This window comes from Cyprinus carpio, chromosome B9 (assembly GCF_018340385.1).
Source record: "Cyprinus carpio isolate SPL01 chromosome B9, ASM1834038v1, whole genome shotgun sequence".
Classification (NCBI taxonomy): Eukaryota; Metazoa; Chordata; class Actinopteri; order Cypriniformes; family Cyprinidae; genus Cyprinus; species Cyprinus carpio.
This window is the reverse complement of record NC_056605.1, coordinates 25,059,595-25,084,535: the sequence shown is the minus strand read 5'-3', so window position 1 is coordinate 25,084,535 and position 24,941 is coordinate 25,059,595. Positions and strand designations below refer to the sequence as shown.

Here is a 24,941-nt window from a genome sequence, read left to right as displayed (position 1 = left end):
CATTAAAAATATTGACTCTAATAATAAGGACAAATAGTACTGAAATATAATCTTGTATCATACAATACAAAAGAAAACATACTGCATTACGTGACCTTGTTTCACTCAAGAGAGGTTTTTCCTTCATACACTGTACTTCAAGGTCCTCATCCAACTCCAGAATCCAGTATTTGGATGTTTCTTAAGGTGGAAATGATATAATAATGGGTTTTTAAATTTAGTGACCATGTGTTCAGCAAAGTCAAAAAATATTGTTCTGCTTACCCTCATCCTTGCATTGGTATGACAGCACTAAGTGGCTCTCTTTGTCTTTATTTTGCACTTTAAAGAAGCTCTCTGTGAATTTCCTCAGGCTGAAATCCTCTCTGAATAAAGTATCACTGCAAAATGAAAAAAAAAGAAGCTTTTTCTCATTTTAAAGCGATTTCAAACATTTCCCTCTTTTAATCTGATGCTGGTTATACCCTCCGATAACTAGTAAGTGGTCATCCACAGCACACGACTTGACCGTCAATTGAAGACAGGCAACAGCACCATGTCTGTCCTGCAGAGACAATTAAAAATTTAATATTATGTTTCACATTCACAAACCCCTCCATTCCATAATGCTCACCTCATTTCTTCTTGTACCATCATTTATGATTTTAACATTGGGGAATTCTTGAGCCCACTGCTGGAATGCTACATGGTAAAGATCATTTGTCTGTTCAACAGATTGTACAATTTATTATTTTGTGCATAATAATCATGCAAGTCAAACACTATGACTGTAAAAGCTCAATATGGTCGAAATCATTTAAGCGAATCGGTTTAATTTATTTTTTTAAAGGATGCTATATAATTTGTCGAGTTTTTATATATATATATATATATATATATATTTATATATATATTTTTTTTTTATAAAATTTATTTTATAATTTTTTATTTTATCTAATTAATTTATTGGTGCTTTTCATTCCTAGTTATGTGTAACATAACGTCTGTACATTTGCTTTTTTTTATTCATGTGTAATTTCTGTGAAAATTCAATTATGCATAATAAGTATGCAAAATTCAATTATGCATAATATATTACATTTAATAATTTAATAAATATAGTAATTATATATAAGATGAATTTTGAACTGTGAAAATTGGTTAAACGCAGACGCGTCTTTTGTTTTTTGGTTTTTACTTTTGTCTTATTATGATTTATTATTGGGCTTCTGCTTTTTTTGCTTACCATAATTTTAATAATTTGTTGTAATTTTACTTTACACTTTGTATTTGTTTTTAGGGAAATTTTATAACATTTAGTCCATTGATAAAAATAGCCTTTGACGCATTAACAGTGTATTAATGTGATCTGGACCGTTAAATAAACTAACAATAATTAAACAACAACAACAAAACAATTCATTACGAGCTAATCCTACATGTTGCACTGACCTGACCGCGGACGCGCGCAACAGCGCCATCTATCGGTTAATCCGAAGAATCGCAGAACCGACAATGTGCGTCTGCGTCACTGGTTGCTAAGAGCAACGCTCTTCAAACTCACAAGTTTAATCAGACAACTCAACTCTTTTAAATGGGACCTTAATAGTATTTTCGAAAGGGAATTAATTACCTTCATTTTATCGCACTCATATCTCTGTATCAGGAAAAAAAACAGATGAAGTTTTGATGGCGATGCCAACAGATCAGAGCAGCGAGAAGGCAGTTCGTGCTGCATTAACCGCTCAGTCTTTACTTCAGAAATATGACCGCAAAGATCTGCAAGAAGTGCTCAGCCTGACCTCCTGTAACTGGCTGTTCAGTGCTGAGGAACACAACCTGCCGGTGGATGTACCCGCTGGCATCATCAGACAAATGAGGAACATATTAGCGCCCAACATCATTGTTCTGGCTCCCTTTGACTCCGGTTTGCCCCTGGATTACAGAACGGTCCACCAGATTGTGAGGGAGCTGACTCTGGGAATATATGGTTTTAACCAACTCCCCGTCGTCAGTCTGGTACCCAACTATGACCAGAGCTCCACGTGCCAGCTACCACCAGCATATAACGACACAAAAGTCGGCCAGATACTAATAAACATAGATTATACCATGAAGGCTCTCTGGCACGGGAGTTACATTCCTAGAGAAAAACGAATGCGCTTCTCTGAGTTATGGAGGTCCATCATGGCCGTGGATTCAGATGGTGTTCCTCAAACGAAGAAAGATGTGCTTACAGAGTTCCTCAGTGCAGGTGAGAGACGAGGTCTTTCAATCTAGAACAGACATGAAAGATATATACAGTACAGGTCAAAAGTTTGGAAACATTACTATTTTTAATGTTTTTGAAAGAAGTCTCTTCTGCTCATCAAGCCTGCATTTATTTGATCAAAAATACAGAAAAAACAGTAATATTGTGAAATATTATTACAACTTAAAATAAAAGTTTTCTATTTGAATATACTTTAAAAAAAAAATAATATTCCTGTGATGCAAAGCTGAATTTTCAGCATCATTACTCCAGCCTTCAGTGTCACATGTAACATCCAGTCTATCACATGATCATTTAGAAATCATTCTAATATTCCTATTTATTATGAGTGTTGGAAACAGTTCTGCTGTCTAATATATTTGATGAATAAAAGGTTAAAAAGAGCTGCATTTATTCAAAAAAAAAAAAAAATCTAATAATATATTTTTTCACTTTTTATCAATTTAACACATCCTTGCTGAATAAAAGTATTGATTTTATTTAAAAAAAAAAAGAAAGAAAAAAAATTACTGACCCCAAATTACTGACCAGTAGTGTATATTGTTATTACAAAATATTTATATTTAAAAAACATTTTTTTTTTTACTTTTTATTCATTAAAGTATCCTAAAAAAGTATCACATGTTCTGAAAAAATATTAAGCAGCAGAACTGTTTCCAACTTTGATAATGAATCATCATATTACAATGATTTCTAAAGGATCATGTGATGATGCTAAAAATTCAGCTTTGCATCACAGAAATAAATGATAATTTAAAGTATAATAAATTTAAAAACAATTATTTTAAATTGTAATAATATATCACAATATTATTTTTTTTTTCTGGATTTTTGATCAAATAAATGCAGGCTTGATGAGCAGAAGAAACTTCTTTCAAAAACATTAAAAATAGTAATGTTTCCAAACTTTTGACCTGTACTATATTGAAAATGGAAAATATCTACTGATTTGTATCACCAGGTTTAACAGACATCTCAGATGATCCATGTTATCGGGACATTTATAAGGAGTACATGGATGTAGACCCAACTTATGAACCCAACAGCACAGAGGAGGAGAACCTCTTCTCACAATACTCTGAAAACATTCTGATCAAGCTGAGCGCCTACCTGACCTCTGTCCGCCAGCACCAAAATCTGTTCGTGTTTGAGGCGTCTCACAGCCTGTCTGATGTGGTCCGACTCACTGAGGACAACATTGATCTGGCCACCTACCAGAGGCTACAGAAGAGGCTGTCAGACCACGTTAGTCTGGTGAGGAAGCACCTCGAGAGGAACGCAGAAGTCTCCAGGGACCTCGTCTATCTGAAACTCATCACGTTCCTGGTGCCCCTGCTGATATCCTTGAGGAAAAAGATGCTGATTCCTAATTTTTCTCAAATGCTCCCACCTTTGTCAGGTTTGCATTGTGTTTTGATCACTGCTATGTCTGATTCATATGTGGGTGGATTGACATTGGTGATGCTTTGTTTTTTTGCTTAAAGATGACAAGCTGAAAACAGAGCGAGAGGTTCCTCCACATCTCCTCGGACCAGACTTTGCCTGCAAGCACTTTCCACAGAAGCAGAATCAGTATTTTCACCTTCACGGAGGGATCGAATTCGACGTGGGGACTCCTCCTCTTGATGACATCACTGAGGAAATGAAGGTGAGATTTGAGTCTTAAGCATTTTTTTTTAAATCAACTTTCAGTTTTAATACTTACTTTAATACACTCAGAAAATGCAAAGTTTATTTCCCTCTAGTTGTTAGTAAAGTATGCAACTATAACTGTAATAATAATAATAAAACATGAAGTAAAAAATAATAATAAAATAATAATAACATAGTATTGTTATTATTATTATTATCATTGTCATCATAGCAAATTAAATACATAAACAACAGATGAAAAATTACCTAAAATTGATCCACATATGCAAAACTAGGGGTATACCATACAAATTCCTTTTTAATATAAATCAAAGCAAAGTAAACAAATATTCAAACATTTAAAGAATAATGACCATTTAATTTGAAAAGTATTGGTTTTGCTGTGTACTTTAGGTATTAAATAGATTATTTATGGTGTTAACCCTGTAAAGCCTAAAATAATAGTCAAAATATATTTTTTAATTTATTTATTTTCTTTGGAATGAATGGATCAGTTTATCCAACCTTTAGAAAAAAAAACCCTAAATATTTTGTTGAGTATCCTATTTAATGCTTAAAGTGGCTCATATAGTATAGGAGACATAGGAGAATATGGAGCTCATGCTTAAGTAGGAAAAAAAAAACTTAGATTTATTCAGAGGCCCCAACTGAGTAAAAATATGCAATTTGGTGCAGTGGTTTATACGACCAAAAAGTAAGTTGAAATTCTTGTGTGGCAGAACAGGTTTTCCAGCAGTATGATACAGTATGCTTAATTCGGTTAAATAGATATTACATTTTTTTTGTGTAGGTAGCTTTCAGAACACTTCAGACTCAAGCCGCCAATTACCTTTATGAGTTACTTCGTCAGGACTCCACTTATAAAACGCAGTTTCCAATTCCACTCAGTGAGATTGAAGGGAAAAGGTCAGCACTGGTTATATTATATATGCATGCAATTATATACTCAATGAAATAAATGCTGTACACCTAAAATGTTGTGTTTTATGGCATCTAACATACACTTGTGTTTTGCAGCTATAATGTCATCTGCATTGAGTTAGAGTCGCTTTATCCTCAACATAACATGATTCAGTGGTGGGGGGCTTTAAACACTTCCATCAAAATCCTCAAAGGGAAGAGACTGCCTTTGACAGACATTGAGCTACACGAGCAGTTCAAGAAAACATTTGGGTACACAAAAGCCATAAAGTGCAAGGTAATAACTGACAATCAATTCATACTTTGGGTTCAGAGTCCCTCACTGTACATACTCTGTACTTAAACATGGAAATGTGCTTTTAACTCAGACTGTAGCGTTTGGGCTGAAGGCAGCAGCAGAGAGAGGAATGTGTGCAGCGTTTCACTCACTGAGTCGCAGGAACCCGACGTCCCATCTGCACGTTCTTGATGAGCAGGGTCTCTCTCTGCTTCACCACGCTGCAGCCAACAACCAATCACACATCATCCTCCAGCTCGCTGCGGCAGGAGTCAACCTCAACCAGATACGCAGCGAGAGATTCACTAACTCAGGTCAATGCAACACAAATGCATTAAAAGCTTACATTCATTTCTATTTGTTCTTACGTTACATTTTCTGTATTGTCAGGAAAATCAGTTGTTGGAGGTCCATTCCTAGAAGGAGCAGGTAAGGGTAATTAAAGCTGTCATATCCTGAAAGAAAAAGAATGTAAAATGTAAAAAAAAAAAAAGACAACCAATATTAATATTTTTTATTTAATATCTAAATATGTATTATATATATATATATATATATATATATATATATATATATATATATATATATATATATATATATATATATATATATATATATATATATTATGTAATAATATGTCTTATATATTAAGGGGCTTTTATCAAAATCACTTGAAAAAGGCAAAAAAAAAAAAAAAAGAAAAATTATGTCAAACCTGGTATAACACATCTAACTGTATTGTTATTTTTATTGTGCTTTATTTATTACGTGAAACCAATATTTGATGCAACCAGTGGTGTTTAGCATCATAGATGTAAAACCTGGCTCAATGTGTCTAAAGATGTGGGTTTTTTTACATTCATTCCCCTTTTAGGGCTCACTCCAATGCACCTGGCTGCACAATGTGGCTCCCTTGAATCCCTAAACTGTCTTCTAGCACTGCGAGCAGACTACAAACTTGTGGACAAGAGGGGTTGGAAGGCTATTCATTTTGCAGCTTTTTACGACCAAGTGGCATGTATTCAAGCACTATGTAGGAAAGACCCTGCCTTATTGGAGATGAAGACCACTGCTGAGTATGTGATATATTTTAGCAATAAATTTACTGTAAGGATATATATGTTTATGTATATATTTTAAAGTATACATTTCAAAGTTGAAGTTTATAATATTGTGAATTATTATTACAATTTAAAATAACTGTTTTCTACTTTAGTAGCCTATATTTTAAAATGTTATTAATTTCTGTCATGGTAAAGCTGAATTTTCAGCAGCCATTATTTTAGCCTTCAGCGTCACATGATCCTTCAAAAATCATTCTAATATGCTGATTTGGTACTAGAGAAACATTTCTTATCATTATCATTGTTGTAAACAGTGATACATTTCCTTTCTGCATTTTTTGATGTATAGAAAGTTCAAAAGAACAGCATTTTTTTGAAATAGAAATCTTTTGACGCATTATAAGGCAACTCATGATAGATTTAATGCATCCTTGCTGAATAAAAGTATTAATTTCTTTCAAAAGAATAAATCTTAATGACCACAAACATTTGAACTGTATTCATTTATTTAATAGGGTTTCATCATTATAATCAGTAACACGTTTTTTAAAGATGCAAGATGATTTTTATTTTTTTTTCCAGTTATGGCAGTTCACCGCTGTTATTGTCAGCGACCTCGGGTTCAGTGGAAGCTCTGGACGTCCTGTTGTCCACTGGGGCAAACTGGAGAGAGGAAGACAGCAAGGGCAATAACACTGTCCACCTGGCAGCACTTTACTTTCACACAGATGTCCTTAGGCACCTCATTCAGCTGAACTTGGATGGGCTTCCTGTGTGGAAGATTCTTGTCGGTATGATATTGTAGATTTAAGTGTATTCCAAATTTTCAGCATTTAAAACTAAACTTTTATTGTTTGTAGAAAGATTTATATTATCAGACAGAAATCATTAAGCTTCTCATTTAGAATTTTACATTTCATTTACAACACATTTTTAATTACAATATTCCACATTTTATTTTATTTTTAATTTGTGATTTAATGACTTGCCTGATCTCCATCTTTTTTTTTTTTTTTTGCAGAAATGATCCAGAGCCAGGACGACAGACGGCTGGAGATGGCCCTCAGGTGCCTTGAGGCTCTTTGTGTAAACATTGAGTCCTCCTGTGAGGATATAATGAAAGCAGGTCATAGATATATAAAGTCTTGATAAGCAAGCTGATTTCATATATCTCATTTTACATCATTTCTGCTACTTAAAAAGATAAACGCTAGAACAATGGTTCTCAACTGGTAGGTCCTGGCCCCAAAATTGGTCACATGACTATTCTGACAGCGAGAAAATTACAATGTAAATAATTTTTAATACAATTTAATGGAATATTTCTCATATTCAGCAACCTACTACAATATTTTGAGCATTTTTATACTATTGTATGGTAAACAATATTAGTACTGTCAAGGTTTCTGTAGGTCTTAAAAAGGTTTTAAAAAGTCTTAATTCACCCTTCCACAAATTAAGGCCTTAAAAAGCGCTTAAATCAGAGCATAGAAAACAAGACTTTTTACCTTATGTTATTTTGCTTCTCAAGTAAATGTATTTTGATTTATGAATCTTTAAACATTTGCACTGGAAAACAACAAAAATACTGAAGAAAAACAGCACTTTTTTATCAGAATGTATAATACAAGTTATTACCATATCTTAGTAGTTGAGAACAGAGATATTCCAGCTATTTTTTTCTAAAATGTAAAAAAAAAAGAAAAAAAAAAGGAGATTGGTTGAAAGTTAACATTTAAGGTGTTGCTAATACAATTCATTATGTGCTCCATAGACATTTACATTTAGAGAACATATGGATATATTGTGTTCCCTTCAATTTATTCCTTAATCCTTCAAAATGTTCCTTCATAAAACCTGAAGAAACTCTGTACTGTGTTGAAAAAAAAATGGGTTCTGAGGTAAAATCATTTGAGAACCACTGAGCTGGAAGATTGAGTAATGTTAGCAGATTGCATTGTGTTTCGGCTTAATAATAATCACTGCACTGCAGGAGGTATTCCAGTGCTGGTGGGCCTCCTTTGTTCAGATAGACTGGTGGTGCAGTGTATGGCTACAGCTGTGCTGTGTCATATGTCAGAGAATAGGAAAGTCTGTGAAGATCTGGTGCATCATGGTGCCGTACCAGTGCTGATCAAGCTCCTCAGCGGCCACCAGCCGGAGCTGCACTCTCGCTGTGCTGTTATACTGGCCGATCTGGCAGGACACAGTGAACAGCACCAAAACCTCATTGCTCAGTTGGTGAGTCAAGAAATGTTTACGCTGCTTATACACACTTAAAGATCTTAAAACATCTGTTTTAAACAAAGGCCCCCAAATTTTTTTGCCTAGGGTGGGGTGGCCTCGGTAGTCAAGCTCCTGACCTCTGACCTCCAAGATGTGCTGGTAAATGCTGTCAGATGCATCCGTACACTATGCGTCAAAAGCCCGTGCAACCAAACCGCTGTTGCACATGCTGGAGGAGTTCCACATCTTGTTGAATTCCTGTCTGTGAACTCTGGTACTGTTTACTTCCGGGAAAATATGCAGTAGTAACAGACAACAAGTCTCTGTTTTGTGAAATGTCTGAACAGATCATAGATCAATTCTGTAATTTTTAGTCACTCTTATGCCATTTCAAAACTTTATCCTGTTGTTTTTTTTTTCTTTTTCTGTAAAACACAAAAGAAGAAGTTCTTGAGTCTTACTCATTTGCATTTAGATTAAATAGCTGTGTTTTTGTCTGAAAGAAGTACTACAGGAAGAGGCCTGCTTGGCTCTTGCAGAGCTGGCTCGGGGTCACCAGGAGAACCAGGAGCTCATCTGTGAGGCAGGAGCGGTCAGTGTCCTGGTGCAAGCCCTGCGAGAGAGGAAGGTTCCTGTTAAGGTCAAGGCAGCCACAGCGCTTGAATCCATAGCCAGTCAAAATCCTGCCATCCAACAGTGCTTCCTTAGGCAATCGGCTGCCAAGGATTTTACAACTTTTAAAGGTAATGTAACAGCAGCTTTAGTATTTAAATATGTTGCCTCTGGGTAATCAAGCCATTTTTCTTCACTTTTCAAGAACATACAGTGTTAGTAATGCAGGGATGACTTAGAATAAAGTTTTTTGGTCACACTATGTACTGTTGGGTTTTTCTGAATGGTTTTCTGGAGAACTGCCATTAAAATTTTTACCCATCAAAAATATGATTAGCATCCATTAGTGCATAAACTGTTATGTCACAGTATGAATTTATGAGGAATTGCTTTAAATGGCTCATATGATGCTGCTAAAAAGAACATTATTTTGTGTATTTGGTATAATGAAATGTGTTTATGCGGTTTAAAGTAAAAAAAAAAACATTATTTTCCACATATTGTACATTATTGTTTCTCCTCTATCCTCCTCCTTCTGAAACTTTTATAAAGAATATCTCTTTGGATTTGAGACTTTAGTCTTTGCAACTTTACAGATCTTCTTTATTCACCAAGAGCTTGTAACACTCCAAAGAGAAAGGAAAAATTGAAATCGCATCATATGACCCCTTTAATGGTTTTGTTGCTTAGGAGGAGGAACATTAATTGGATTTTAATGTTTTGTTTTATATTGTTTTATTATTTTATTGTATGTGTTGCAGTACTTTGGATATAAGAAGAGCACATTATAAATAAATGTAGTATTATTGTGTAACAGTGAAATGAATATGGACATAGTGGATATGGATGCAGCTACTATGGACCACACGTCAAATTATTTTTAACATGTTTTTAAACACTAATTTACTAAATTATATATTTATAAATTATGTTATCTTACTAGCATTAAAATTAAAACAAAACATTTAAAAGTTAAGCTACAAGCCAATTCTATTAGATTCTGTCATATAGATATTACACTAAAGTTTAGTTATTTATAGGATTGTTCTTATTAGTATATGTCAGAAAATTGCATAATCACTCAAAAATAATATTATTTTTTTCAATAATTTAGTTATTAATGTGCTTATAATTTATGCTTTTAGTAATTTATTTAGAATAATATTATAAATAAATAAAAAACTTTGATCCATTTTCTAACAAAAAGACCCTTTCGTCTAAATATTATTTTTTAAGTTTAGTAAATTTAATTAATTCTTTAGTAATTTGGCTTTTTTAGTCTCGCCTTCATATCAAATCAAGCATAGCATCAGTTCTGGCAGGTCACGTTAGTCAAGCTCGCATCAGCTGACTCAAGTCAACCCTTGGCACAGTAAACTCTTTCTGAACTTTGCCCTGTGTTCAGGTGTTTCAGCTGGATGTGCGGGAACAGGGTGCAACAGCTCTATGGGCCCTGGCAGGACAAACTCTGAAGCAACAGAAGCTCATGGCACAGCAGATGGGTTACCCGGTCATCCTTGACCTTCTTCTGTCCTCTTCAGACAAAATGCAATACGTGGGTAAGGCCAGATACAAATTGATCTCATTATACACCGTCCCAAAAGAGATCACCCAGTTCCATCCAACCAATCAGTCACCCATGAATGTAAGTAACACTCACTGCAAAGCTGTCGTCCAGACAGAAGAAGCACCAAATGCAATAAAAACAGCTTCCCATTGACTACGTGTTGACAGGCACTGGATAAACTGAGCAGATTGACTACCTGAGCTTCTCCTTGTCACTGACAGAACAGGTCAGGTCCAGCGGGTAAGCGGCCAGCACTTCCTGTCTTGAGACAGCACTGATCTGTTAGACTCATAAGACAGGAAGGCATGCACAGTGGAATGTCATTCCCCCTGTGGGTTTCTCCGTAAACATTGCTTACAAGAGTTGCTGTGTCTCTTGTATTGCTATTAGTGTTAAAGTATGACCCGATTGCGGGCTGTGATTTCAAAACGATGCTATATTCCAAGAGTGCTTCCTCTTCATTCAGGTGTCTGGATCATGTCTCCCGTGGATCTTCTGTTAAAACATTTTGTCAGACAGATGTTCCGTAAAAATCTTTTTCAGACAGAACTGTCCGCACCTTCATAAGTATGGAAGCTTGTTTCTGCCATGGAATAAAAAACAGTAGTAAAAAAAAGGATAAATAAATAAAAATATAGTATAAATTTAATATAAATAAATAGTTAATTTTGACTTTTTCCTTGCAATTGTTAGTTTATATCTCACAATTCTGACTTTTTTCTTAGAATTGCAACTTATAAAATCCTAATTGCAAGTTAACCACACATTTCTGGCTTTTTTCTTCAGAATCGCAAATCTTGCATCTTTTTTCTTAGAATTCTAAGTTTACGTTTCGTAATTTTTTTTTTTGTGTGTAGTCACGGAATAAAAATAAAAGTTAACGTCTCAATTCTGACTTTATTTTGCTTCAAGTTTTGAGTTTATATCTTACAGTTTTGTCTTCATTTTCTCTGAATTCTCATTTTTCTTTCTCTCAGTTTTGCAAGTTTACATCTCGCAATTCCTTTAAAAAAAAATTGCAACTTTTTATCTCACAATTTAAGTTTTAAACTCACAATTGTGAGTTAACATCTCACAATTTTGAGTTTATATTTTTCTCAGAATTGTGAGAAAAAGTTAGAATTACCATTTTTTTATGCCCTGGAAGAAACAAGCTTCCATACATATTGTTACAAATTTCGAACAAATAATTCAACCTGAATGTTATCTGCACATATCTTGTCATTTTACAGGCTGCCGAGCGGCAATAGCGCTTAGCCGAGATAGTCGAACCCATCAGGATGGCTTTTGCAGGGAGTATGGGGTGCTGCCTTTGGTGCGTTTGCTTCGAGGGTCTCGAACAACACTGAAGACCCTGCTCAGTGTGATCAAAGCTCTGGGTTGTTTGTGCATTGGTAGTATCTCACACTTTTTCTTTCATTTCTTTGATATAAATGGCTTTGTGTTACAGTGCAAATGATAAACCTGTTATTTTGTGGTTGCAGGAGTGGCACTCACTACTAATAAAAAGAGTCAAAAGATTATTTACAGAGAAAAGGCCATTCCGACATTATTAGAGCTTTTAAAAACCCATGAATCTCTGGAGGTAAAGGTAAGCATTAATTTCAAAAATGAAATGAGATTAAAACAGGAAATTACTTCATAGTATTTTTAAATCACATTAGGTGCAAGTGGCTAAGACTCTTGCCTGCGTGCTGCTGGGGAACCAAAAACTCCAGAGGGAATTCTGGGAACAAGAGGACTTCTCTTACGATATCATTCTGGAGCTCATGGGGGCTGAAAACAAAGTAATTTAAATTTTATACCACTTTAATCTTGGTTTGAAATATTTCACGGCGCTCATTTGATGCCACTGATCTTCTGAATGTGTTTGTTTAAATGAACTGCTTAGCAAGTCTTCTCTTTCAGAGCATTTGTCTGGATGCCGGACATGCATTGTCCCTGTTTGCTTACAACAACAAAGCCCAACAGAAGGCAATTCGACAAACAGGAAGAATTCTAATGAACACATACGAGATATTTTTGAGTTCTGACAATGAGACAGAAAGAGCAAAAGCTGCATTTCAGGTAGTCAGAAGATTCAGAACATATACATTGGGGTCCAAAAGTCTGAGACTGCAGTCAAAAAGGAATTTATTTTACATCCTTTTCTAAATTAATAAAATCTTATTGAATACATATCCAAGATAGTGTCCAATTTGCATCATAACTTTTTTTTTTTACTTTTCAAACTCCAAAAAATAAAAAAAGGCAGGTTTTCAATGTGATCTCAGACATTGTTTTCAAGAAACCCATTTCACATAGTAGAAAATGAACAGATGTTATGATGTTTTAATGAAAAGCTGTTACGGGCTGGAAAAACAGTTAATTGAACTGACTCCTCATTTGTTTGACAGATAGTTGTGTTAGCCAGAGTAATTAGTGGATCAGATGAAGTGACTCTGACTGCAAGGGGAGTCACTGTTCTTGTTGAATTACTGCAGTCTGACCAATCCACCACTGTGGTCATTACAGGTAAGTTTAAACTGATATACAATATTACTGTTTTAATGTATTTATCAAATAAATGCATCACTTTGTGAGCATAAGAGACTTCTTTGAAAACCATTAACAAATCTTACAGACCTCAAACCTTTGAATGGTAATATATATATAAAAAAATGAGAAAATAATCTTGTGTAACATTTCATCTTGTCTTACTCCAGCACAACTACTTGCTAGCCTGGTTCACACAAGAGCAGGTATTACTAATGCGATCGTCACCATGGGTGCTGTAGAGCATCTCTCTGCTCATCTGGACTCAGAGGATGAAGAGGTTGATTGTGTTTAATTAGCTAATTCAATGTTTCCCAATCAACAAAAATAAGTGCTTAAAACAGTATATATCTAAGATTTTTGAAACTATTATTCATTCCTACATTTTAGGTTCGAACAGCTTGTGCAAGTGCTCTGGGTTACCTGACCTCCAATCGATATGCTCATCGACAGCTTCTGGCCAAATGTAGAAAATCCCCTCACATATATGACCTACTAATGGAGAATTTAGCTAAAGATGCCAGAATATCGCAATTCTTTACAGCAGAGTTCGAAAGACAGAGAAGAATAGGGTTTCCGTCTCTCAGGTGCTTTATATTTTGTCAGGAATAGCTGAATATGAGGCCTTTGATAATTCACATGCATAATTTGTTTTCTTTCTGTTTTCTCCATTGCAGTTTGGAGATAAATGGCGGCCCTCCTGTGCCTCATCGTGATAATAAAGGTATTTCAATTGACTTATGACAAAGCAATGAGGAATATTTCTTGCATACAGCTGTTTGTGCTATATCATTTCTCACCAGGACTGGCAAAGAGAGTGAATGATGGGTGTAGCCGGTCAGCAATTGGTGACAGAGAAACAACAGCTCCTTTGCCACACCATGGAAGACAGAGGGCCAGAACCGCCAACCCTAGAGTCAAAATGGGACAGACGTCCTACAACAGTGCCCCAAAATATTGAATGAATGAAAATACATGAAAGGTCATGATCTCCGGCATTGCCCTTAACACCAAATTTAACCAAAAGGTGATTGAAAAGAAATAACATCATAAACTTTGAATTAAAGCATTAAAGCAAACCAGAAACAATTACATTTCTTTAAATAAATAATCATTTATTAATAAGTAGGAAATGTCCTTTCAACAGCATGTCAAGAGTTTATACTAAGTTTTAATGGGGGAAGTCTGATTGCAGCATCTTTAACTTCTGAAGTGATGTCTAATTCAAGTGGTCCCTAAAAATGAAATAAAACAGACTCCTATCATATGCAATCAGTGCTGGTAGATTACTTACAAACTGTCTGTTACTGATCACAAATTACATGATGAAAATTAGTAATGTAATCTATTAGATTACACATTTCTGGTAATCTAATCGGACTATATTTGATGACTTTTGACCTATGATTTAAATAGGATTATTTTGTATCTCACTGTCAAAAACATAAAGAGAAACAACACATATTCCATTCTTTATCAACAACAAGAAGTGCATTAAACAGCACATTACATCAGAGTTTCCTAAAGTGGGGTTTTTGAGTTGATGGAAAGCTAATACTTAATTCAATCTTAAAAATGGCAACTAAAAATAAATAAATACATGATTTTAAAATATAAACGTTAAAAAACATTTTATTTGATAAAAGATTACAAAGACAACCTTTTTTTTTAAAACTTAAAAATTGATATTGAATTGTGCACAATAAGACCAGAAACATGCATTGAAAATGTAAATAAGTCCAATTTATTTACTGACAAAGCAAATGTCTTTTTAACTTACTTACAGTAGGTTCATAGTTGACCTTTTCGGTATAGGACATGATCCCCTTTCTTTGCTTTAGTCTCTCTATGCCATTCCTAACAACAATAGTGAGGAACAAAAGTCAGTGTCTTATACGTCAACAAGGCTGTAAGGATATATGCACCATTTTTATGCTCTTACCACGCAATCATCACTCCATTATCAGTGCAAAATTTTGTTGGAGGGCAAAGCAGATGCAATCCAGTGGCATCTGTGACAATTTTTAAAGTCTGTCTGATGTATTCATTACTTGCTGCTCCTCCGGAAACAAGTGGGAGAGTAGATTTTTGGTTGGGATAAAAAGTCTGGAGTGAAATTTCTACCAAATGTCAGTTCACCACAGGCATTTATTGGTTGAAGTTTTTAAATATCGTGAAAGGATTAAGCCAAGCTCGAGTTAATTTTAAAATGAAATGCCACAACCAGGTCCTGGAGTGCTGAGAATTTACCAGAGTTGGATTATGCTGTGGTAGAAGACCTTTGGATTTACAGAACAAAAGGGCACGATGTGTTTGTTTGGCTATGAGACGCCACAGTGTGTTGTGAGGCTTTAACACATGATAATAACTGTCCTTTTTCAACACCTGAGGAAACATAACATTACGGTAATATAATAACTGGACTGCACACAATATATATATATATATATATATATATATATATATATATATATATATATATATCGATCCCCCTCTTTCGCCAGAAGCTCTATGGCTTGTCCACCGCTCAAAGTCGAGCACTCTGGGTGATTCCTAAGAGAAAGTCTTCTAGCAGTATGTCACTGAAAGGAACAATAAACAGTTTATATTATAAACATCCTACTGCTTTCCTTGTAATTGAAACTGATGTACTGTACCTTATCTAAAGTGTCTCGGCTGCTACATCCAGTGTTTGCCAAGTAGAAGAAATGTTGGGCCACAGTTGGGATAATTCCACCCGCACTGTAAGAGAATGAATGAAATTAAATGCACCTGATTCAGCAGTAATTTTTATCCTTACCTTATGTATATAAAACGGTATATTTTAAATCACCTTTTTGCTATTTTTGGAATTTATAAACATAGTCCTGACCTGAAAATGACCTAAACACAAAATGTACAAAAACGAACTAAAAGTTTGGTTTGGATGACATAATTCACACACACACACACACACACACACACACACACACACACACACACACACACACAAATCTAATTTAGTAGTTTAGGTATATAAAATCAACATACTAATCCATTACTAGCACTACTAACTAAAAGCCTGCCAACTTCCAGTGTGAAAATGAAAAAGTGTTTCTTCTCACAAACAAGTAAAATTATATAGAAGTACAATTATAGCGGAATATCCGAGCTGTTTTTTCTATACAATGACTAGTGAATAGTGAATAGTTACTGCAGCTGTTATTTTCAGTGAATAATGGCTTTACTTATCTGTTTCTTAAAGCTACTGTATAGCTTAAAATGTAAAGTCAGTGTTGTTTTTGTTAAATGAAAACGAAGACTATTAAATATATGTAAATCTATATGTATATATGTAAATCTATATGTATATATGTAAATATATATATATATATATATATATATACTATACATATATATATATATATATATGTATATATATATATACATGTATATATATATGTATACATATATATATATATATGTATATACATATATATGTATGTATGTATATACATATATATGTATGTATGTATATATATATATATATATATATATATATATATATATATATATATATATATATATATATGTATATATATATATATATAAGAAGCGAGCAGCTCCATTCAGAGCATGCTGATCACACTGACGCTTCACTGGTTGATTTAACTCGACGGTAATCTGAAAGCATACATACGCTTCAACAATTTAAGTGACTCGAAAACACTGCTAAACGTGTATTTTTTTTTTTTTTTGTAAAACTTAATTTATGACCCTGTATGATCAAGGCGTTACTTATAAATACACCCTACTCGCAACAAACGTAAACTTGGGTTCCGTTAGACCTTCTTTAAGATAAAAATGAGAAATAGTATTATCGAAAAACAGATATTTATACCCATTCGATGAATAAATAAGTATGCTAGTAATAATATCATAGCTAAACGACTTATAAGTCTAAAATAAAGAGCAAAACGGAACCATTATCGCTTGTTTCCAATGGGATAATAATACAGGAGGGATCAAGACTCACATGGGAGAGATGTTTCACACAGAATTAGATGAATTCTTCACACTTGGCTGCTAACTGAAGGTTTTTGGACAACTTCTAACTTATTTGATAATTAAAGTCCATTGTTTCCGCCAAATAAGGTAAAGGTCTATCAGCTGCACGTGTATTTCTGAATTCAAATTCATTCATTCATTCTGTGTTTTTAGGTAGTTGACAAACTGATACAGCATATATATATATATATATATATATATATATATATATATATATATATATATATATATATATATATATATATATATATATTATATTTTCTGTTGTCCCGCTAAAACATTTTTTTGTTTTTACACTATCCATTTAGATACATCTCTGTATTACAATGTGCATGACTGTTATTTTAGTATGATTATGTTTATAGTCTATAATATTTTGAATAAGGTTTTATTTTCTTTGGCTATTTTCTTTTTGTATTGTTTTGTGTGTATTTTTGTCATTTGTATTAGTTTTTTATGTCTATATATTAGTTAATTATTTCAGTTTGCTTGTAGTTATTTTAGTACATTGTTAAACTAAATGAAAATGAGAAAACTCATTTTATTTCAAGTAACACAGATTTATTGAACTATATCGATGAGGACATCTTGAGTCTCAGTTTTTCAGTCAGTATAACTGTTCCTGTCACATTCTGCTTCAACAGATGACATCAGGAAACCCCTGACAATCTATTAAATGAACAGAACAAGATGGAGCCACAAGCCAAACGAAGGAAAGAAATGGACAGATGTGACTCTTGGGATGTTCTTCCAGTTCTCTCTGACAAACAGTCCCAGGACACTGAATTGTTGCTGGCCTACGCAGCACCTATCATCGAGAAAAGACAAACATCTCGCCTGGTCAAAGAGCTTTCCCTGATCTACCCTTTACCCGGTCTGCAACACATAAAAAGAGTGAGGGCTTGCAAAGACAAAAGCACTTCTCATCCGTTGGAAGTCATTGTGTGCTTGGCCACGGATGTGCAGGTGATAGACTGCAAAGTAGTTACGCTTGCTGATCTGCTTCGCTCACAGTCTTTAGACTCCAGTGGTTTGGGAGAACCTTTCCTTGTCGAAATACCCGCCAATCCTCCACTGACCAGACCGCAGTTTGAAAAAGCTAGTAAACACTGGCCCACGTCATTTCACGAGGACAAACAAGTGACGTCTGCTCTCAGAGGCCAGTTATTCACTGCTGATCAGAAAGCTAAAATGCAAAAGTACATGACGGCAGCTGTAGAGGCTGCAAAATCCGGCGGGAAGATGGGAATGGATGCGGTGGGTGCCGTGATTGTTGACCCAGAATCTGAGCAGATTGTTGCAGTGGGTCATGACTGTAAGCACGGCTCTCATCCGCTCCATCATGCTGTCATGGTCTGTATCGATCTCGTGGCCTGTGGGCAAGGAGGAGGCGCCTACAGTTATGAGAAATATCCAGCCTGTCGGTTTAGCAGCTCTGTGTCCTTTAGGAATGCATGCAATGCCGAAGAAACCAGTTTGCCTTACATCTGCACCGGATATGACCTTTACATCACTCGAGAGCCGTGCGTGATGTGTGCAATGGCTTTGGTGCACTCAAGAATCAACAGAGTGTTTTATGGAGCGCCCTCTGCAGATGGTGCCTTGGGAACCAAGTATAAAATTCACTGCCAAAAAGATTTAAATCATCACTTTGAAGTGTTTAAAGGTGTGATGCTAAATGCATGTGAGGCTTTACACAAAAAGTGATTTTTTTTCTTTTTTTTTTATAATTGGAGGCAATATTACATTGACATTTATGATGACATTTTAATTGTTTTTACATTTCTAACTACAGCCAAATGTTTAAGACCATAATAAAAAGTATTACAAATCGTTGTCTACCTTTATATTTCTTATTCAATTCATGTCTTATGTTTCCAACATTGAGAGTAAGAAATGTTTTATGAGCACCACATCTGCATATTTAAATGATTTCTGAAGAATAATGTAACACTGAAAACTGGAGTAATGATGCTTAAATTTCCGCTTTGACATCACAGGAATAAATTACATTTCAAAATATAATAAAATGGAAAAGTTCTTTTAATATATAAAATATTTCAAAACGTTACAGTATTTTTGTTTAAATAAATCCAGCCTTTGCAAGCAAAAAAACTTTCTTAATATTTAGGAAATCTTTTTTGAACAGTGGTGTTTATGATTGCATGAGTTTATGATTTACATTAAATGTATTTTCTATTTCACACAATTTATTTTTCTAGTGAACAACATAGTTTCTAATACTTTGCAAAGTTTTATTTGTTTGCAGCATGTCATGAAACACACCACATACTATGTTCATTCCTCTTCTCAAAACAAAAGGACAAAACAATTGGCACAGCCGAGCCTTTGCGAATATTGTCAAAAGACAAGAAAGTGGAAGAATACAAATAGTTTAATGGGTCTATGTTACAGTTTCTCAACTTCAATAATACTGTGACGGAAAAGAGCAAAGAAACATGATAGTCTGCCGAAGCTTGGTAATGATCCGGACATTTAAAATGACACTGAAATTGAACTGAAAGTCAACATGAAATACTCTGATTCAAACAGAAGATGAAAAAATGTAGGGAAGGGCAAAGGAAGCCGTTCAAAATAAATAAAGAAATGTTCTTTGAAATAATGTACACTGATAAAATGTGCAAAATGAGACCAGAAATATGTATTAAATGATTAGATTTCACGTTGAAAGTACTTAAAAGCTTTAAAGTTTTGTTAATGTTTAGCTGCAAGACATTAAACAAAACTGCACAGTATTGTGATGAACAAATATTTTTCAGGAAATCATGCAAACTGACTTTTTATTTGTCTCTGAAGCAATGATAACATTAACGAAACAGCAGAACGGTTTCATGGCTTTTAAATGATTCTAAAAACACATTTTGTCAATTCATGGAATTATCTATGAATGTATTCAGAAATGTGAAGTGACGCTAAAAGCATAAAACTATCTTAGTGTATCAGTGCTGTGAGCACATTTGAACAAACAAAAACTAATTAACGGAGAAAAAAAAAAAAATAACAACCATGAAACCTGGGCCAGCCCAGATCCACAAGGACCACAAAACAACTAACGAAAACACATTAAATATCTTAAGTTATTAATGCTTGTGGAATTGTCCTCCTAACATGTCCCTACAACAATTTCTCAAGATATATCAAACAAAGAGACTCACAATTACACAGACTGTACAAAACTGCTAAGTGTACACAAGTGCGGTACAAAGTACAAAGGGTTATCTCCTCTCCCACATCAGGCAACAGCTCCGAGTTGGTCTGTGCCCTCTGAACACTGGCCTTAATACTTGTTTATTCCAAAGATCCTGACTCCATGGAGTTGTGGCAGTTTTGGGATGAGAACACTCAAAAGCGAAGCTGTGTTTATCACAAAATGAGCTGTGTCGTATTTCGTGTAAAAGCTGGCGAGAAAATACCTGCAAAGAAAAAAAACAGTGTTACACACTTCAAAATAAGTAGAGGATCTTATATGATAAAGGTCAAAAATATGTCTAGTATTCACCATTCACATTTAGGTAACATTCCATTGATTTTTTTATATTTAGTTCAAAATATTGTGCAATTGGTTGGCAGGTGTTTTAACATGACATCTGACATTTTCATGGTGAGTAACAAGATGAAATAGGTTTAAAAACCTACATCAGGTCTGTTAAACATTACTTTGAGAGGGTAAACGTTGTGCAAAAGATGGCAAAAATAACTTACAAAATGATTGGTGAGATTGTAAAGAATTTTCTAGATGATGTGAACTGCACGCCGTAGTCCAGCTGTTCCCAGTGTGTGAGAAGTCTTGCCTTGCCCTGGTCTGGGGTTTCAAATGGTGTCCCTTTCACTGCATGCATAAACACATACATACCCTGCGGGACGATAGAAAGATGATCCAAATGTCACACCATTCTCAAATGCTGTAACAATGGGACCTCTTAATATTAAAGGGATAGTTCACCCAAAAAAGAAAATTCTGTCATTTACTTACCCTCAAGTCATTCCAAACCTGCATGACTTTGGTTGATCTTCTAAACACATATTCAAGTTTTTTAATGAAAAGCAGAGTCCGTGCCAAACTGGTGGGGCATTTGCTTTTTGTGGTAGAAATAGGGCCCCCTCAATAGAATTAGGTATGGTGGGGGTGCACAGAGACTGAAGTGGTGTCCCTGGGGCCCACTCGTGGCGCAGAGACTGACAAAACGTGATAAAGTTTCTGTCCCTCCATTAAAACTCACTGTAACCAAAACTTAGAAGATCCAAAAAGGTCATTAAGGCATCATAAAATGAATCCATGGGCTTTGAGTGGCTTAATTCAAGTATTGTGAAAAGATCACATTATATGATGATCAGATTTAATTTAGGCTTTTACTTACATCTAAACAGTGCTCAACACACATACAGAGCAAACCAAACACCAGCATCAAACTTCTTTGCTTGCCGTATGTGATGCACATGTATGCATTTATGTCTAAAAAAGCCTAAATTAGACTTGTTCATCATATAAAGCAACTTATGACCTTTCTTGATCTTCTAAGTTTTAGATACTTTCAAAGCTAAGAAAGCTCTCAGGTTTCAATAAAAATATCTTTTACTTGTCTTTCAAAGATTAACCAAAGTTTGGGTTTGGAATGACATGAGGGTAACAGGGTTGTCCTATTTGGGTTAATTAAATGATCTTTTTACGCTTAAATGGATAGATGAAGAATGAAAGTCAAAGCGTTTCAAAACAACACTGGACCTTACTTACTTTCACTGTATGGGCAAACAACATTTTTTCAAGATTATTATAGTTAACTATACTAACCCTGACTTTAACAAGTCTCAAAACCTCTTTGCAAATGAGATTTGAGAGCTTTACTTCCCTCTAATCGCTGCAGACTTACAATACTTGCTAAATTTGTCTTCCACATCAGGACAACAGAAAGATTACAGTATCCCTTTATCATTGTGGCGCAAGCTGTCATACATCATCACGTGCCAGAGAGCTTAAACTTGGTTGGTGATGTCATGCTGTTGACCTTGAATCTTTGTGCGAGCGAGTCCTTACATAACAATGCCACACAGACTACTAAGGAAGCATCAATTGTCGAGACTCCCAACTGGCCTCAGGGCGCCGCTGAGAAAATGACAAGCCATAGACGGGGGAACGAAATGGGGTAGAGCAAAGGATTATTCAACAGGGGACACTTACAAAATTGTGAATAACATTTGTGAGGGTCCACACAACAGGAACAGTGAAGAAAGGAATGCTCAACAGTACAATGTGAAGCATTCCTACGCCGAGCGCATATGTCAGCCATATCCCTCGACTGTTCATCACACGGGTGTTTGGGTTGACTTCACTGTGGGCCACACCGACGTTCATCTTGCTTTTCTGTCGACAGACAAAAAACAGTACACTGTAAAACATGAGTTTTAGTAGTTGTGAATAAAACAGTTTACTGAAGCGCATTTTACAAGAAAAACTGAATAAGTATTTTCTATTTAACAATTGCATATTTAATTTAATGCTACTCGCTGTTTCTTTGTTACTGTTTGTGAAATTTACTAGCAATTTCTGTTACGCTTTATTTTAAGGTGTCCTTGTTACAGTGTAATTATACATTTCAGTACTGAGTAATATTATTAATTAACTACATGTACTTACTATATGGTTAGGGTTAGAGTTACTTGCATGTAATAATGCATAATTTATTGTTATAATAATAATAAGTAACGTGTAACACGGACACCTTAAAATAAAGTGTTACCGCAATTTCTGAGTGAAAACTGTTTCTACACATGATTTTTTTTTATGTAGTCCAAAACGTCAAAATGGAAACCGCGAGTCAAATATACATTATATGCAACAAAATGTGTATAAATAAAATAATTAAATTATAAAGATCGGATTACTTAATTGTTAATTATGCAGTTAATTAAATAATACATAAAATAATTAATAAATAAAACAACATTTTGCATTTAATTTTTTTTTTAAGGAAATGATTAAATCTGACAAAAAAAAGAAATGAAAAAAGAACCAACATTAAATTATTTGGCTAATCAATCAACTTATAACAACGAATTGATAAAACAACTAACATAGATAAAAGTGTGTTGTGATTAAGTGTTTTTTTTCGTCAAAACTAAAAATAACATTTCAGTAATCTATTTAGCAGCAGTCTAGTTAATTTCAGTGAAATAAGATGTAAAGCTGATTGTTAACTATTCAAATGAACGATCAGTTATGCTAAAATCTACAATCTGTAGTTGTTTTATGGATTTAAAATAGTAGCAAAGAGTGGAAGCTGTCTTACAGCTGATGTGTCGTCTGCCAACAGAAGCATGTTCACAAACACACAATGGGGTGATTCTTTATAGTATTTTGCCCTAATGCTTTACTGTTCATGCCAGTCAACTAATTCAAATTATGTGCAAGAGTTCAGCTCTTTTTTGGAAGAGCAAAAGGGTGGAAGTGACATTTTATGGCCTGTTTGGTTTATCTGCCATGGTACACATTCTGTGCAGCTGTTCGAAAGTCAAAGTTCAGCGTTACCTAACATACAGCTTTACTTGTTTGGTTGTTTCTCATCTTATGATTTCTCACCAAAATCATTCACTCATCTTGGTTTCTACTCACCAAGTCAACTGCTTTTTGATATATGTTACAATTAAAGAAAACATCCACAAATTATTTTTTTTCTCTTATTATTACTCTCATACAAATAAATGCAATAAAAGCCAAACAGATTGGGGTCAAAGGTTTAAGTACTGCTACGGTTATCTGTCAATAACCACTCAATTGATTCTTCTTTAAATATGATTCACTCTTTGATTGTGTAATATATATATAATATGTTTTTTTAACTTCCACTGAGACAGCAAAACAGTTAAGAGGAAGTAATACTGAATAGATGCTGCTAATACGTAGCTTCACGTTAACGATAAAGACAGCAGGCTGAGCATTTACATTTTTTTAAATATTACATAAAAATTAATGCTGTTTTTTTCAGTAGCAGCTGCAGGAGATAAACAAGTGCATGACACAGATAGAGTTAGCAGCACAGCTACATAACAAAACACTCTTATTCCTGCACAGCTTACTGCTTTCTTTCATTTTAGCACTTAAATAACACTCTTTAAACATGCTTATTCTCCAGTCTGTGCTATTATAGCGATTTGCTTTAGGTTTTGCGCGTGAGTAAAGCTCTTTATTTAGCATCAGCTGCTTTCATAACAAACACCAGTTGCGTTTGTTTCACTCTACTTCCATTAAACATCTCAAACATCAATAAAAGCACTTAAATCCCCCCTTTGTCGGCCGATTTTGGTCTATTTGGTTTTAAAGTAGCTGCACAAATGAGTTGGTGTCATAAGAGGTAAGTAACGGTACCTTGTTTGCGTTCGGGTGAAGCAGGCTGGAGCGCTGCCGGCCTCCGCTGCGCGCACTGCGGACTGACTCACTGCAACCACTCCGCTAGCACAACGGCTATCGCGGCTAACGGGATTAGGAGCGCAAACCTCGCGAGATTGGCGCGACACGCCCCCCACAAGGCATTATGTTTACAAAATGAAACACCACTAACAGAGTCAAATATATATTTTTATTATTATAGGGTAAGAATTGGGTTGCTATTAGTTAGTCAGTCAGTGTGTGGAGTTTTATTTGACCGTTTGTAAATATAAAATACCAATAACATGAAAACATTCTAAAATATGGGCTTATTTTAAGAACTTTTATACTTTTTTTAAACATAGCCATAACAAGTAAAACGTTCATTTATTGATTTATAAGCAATA

At 34.7% G+C, this 24,941-nt stretch overlaps 3 protein-coding genes and 1 long non-coding RNA gene across 5 annotated transcripts; 2 read left to right on the top strand and 2 right to left on the bottom strand.

Annotated features, from left to right (window-relative positions):
* Positions 1-1,490: 1,490 nt before the first annotated feature.
* LOC109058297 (ankyrin and armadillo repeat-containing protein-like) lies at positions 1,491-14,659 on the top strand. The gene is given in 24 exon segments (XM_042730467.1): positions 1,491-2,233; positions 3,213-3,650; positions 3,736-3,899; positions 4,695-4,810; positions 4,922-5,102; positions 5,194-5,416; positions 5,493-5,531; positions 5,977-6,178; positions 6,749-6,957; positions 7,188-7,292; positions 8,160-8,407; positions 8,498-8,666; positions 8,896-9,115; positions 9,117-9,135; positions 10,410-10,563; positions 11,804-11,965; positions 12,056-12,162; positions 12,236-12,358; positions 12,480-12,638; positions 12,968-13,085; positions 13,277-13,386; positions 13,497-13,693; positions 13,784-13,830; positions 13,910-14,659. Coding segments are annotated over 24 exon segments (4,233 nt in total). The 5' UTR covers positions 1,491-1,668; the 3' UTR covers positions 14,068-14,659.
* LOC109058287 lies at positions 14,241-16,065 on the bottom strand. 2 transcript variants are annotated; one of them, XR_006155508.1, is made up of 5 exons: positions 15,764-16,065; positions 15,357-15,491; positions 15,049-15,160; positions 14,891-14,963; positions 14,241-14,341 (listed from the first exon to the last, which is right to left on the bottom strand). It is a non-coding gene; the product is annotated as an uncharacterized LOC109058287 (long non-coding RNA). The 2 variants fall into 2 exon arrangements; XR_006155507.1 differs by having other exon boundaries at positions 15,049-15,491.
* Positions 16,066-16,906: 841 nt separating this feature from the next.
* LOC122138368 (probable inactive tRNA-specific adenosine deaminase-like protein 3) lies at positions 16,907-19,821 on the top strand. The gene is made up of 2 exons (XM_042730507.1): positions 16,907-17,240; positions 17,798-19,821. The coding sequence occupies exon 2, from the start codon at positions 17,844-17,846 to the stop codon at positions 18,858-18,860; it is 1,017 nt and encodes a 338-aa protein (XP_042586441.1). The 5' UTR covers positions 16,907-17,240; positions 17,798-17,843; the 3' UTR covers positions 18,861-19,821.
* Positions 19,822-19,937: 116 nt separating this feature from the next.
* LOC109101698 (ORM1-like protein 1) lies at positions 19,938-24,677 on the bottom strand. Its single transcript, XM_042730522.1, has 4 exons — positions 24,535-24,677; positions 22,351-22,533; positions 20,877-21,028; positions 19,938-20,587 (listed from the first exon to the last, which is right to left on the bottom strand). The coding sequence occupies exons 2-4, from the start codon at positions 22,522-22,524 to the stop codon at positions 20,452-20,454; spliced, it is 462 nt and encodes a 153-aa protein (XP_042586456.1). The 5' UTR covers positions 22,525-22,533; positions 24,535-24,677; the 3' UTR covers positions 19,938-20,451.
* Between the last annotated feature and the right edge of the window lie 264 nt (positions 24,678-24,941).

Bases quoted from the DNA above. Each gene is read 5' to 3' on its own strand.
- LOC122138368 (XM_042730507.1), top strand. From the start codon at position 17,844: ATGGAGCCACAAGCCAAACGAAGGAAAGAAATGGACAGATGTGACTCT.
- LOC109101698 (XM_042730522.1), bottom strand. From the start codon at position 22,524: ATGAACGTCGGTGTGGCCCACAGTGAAGTCAACCCAAACACCCGTGTG. The intron at 21,029-22,350 runs GTAAGTGTCCCC...ATCGTCCCGCAG, and splicing joins CAAATGTTATTCACAATTTT to GGTATGTATGTGTTTATGCA. The intron at 20,588-20,876 runs GTAAGTTATTTT...TTTTCTTTGCAG, and splicing joins ACAATCTCACCAATCATTTT to GTATTTTCTCGCCAGCTTTT.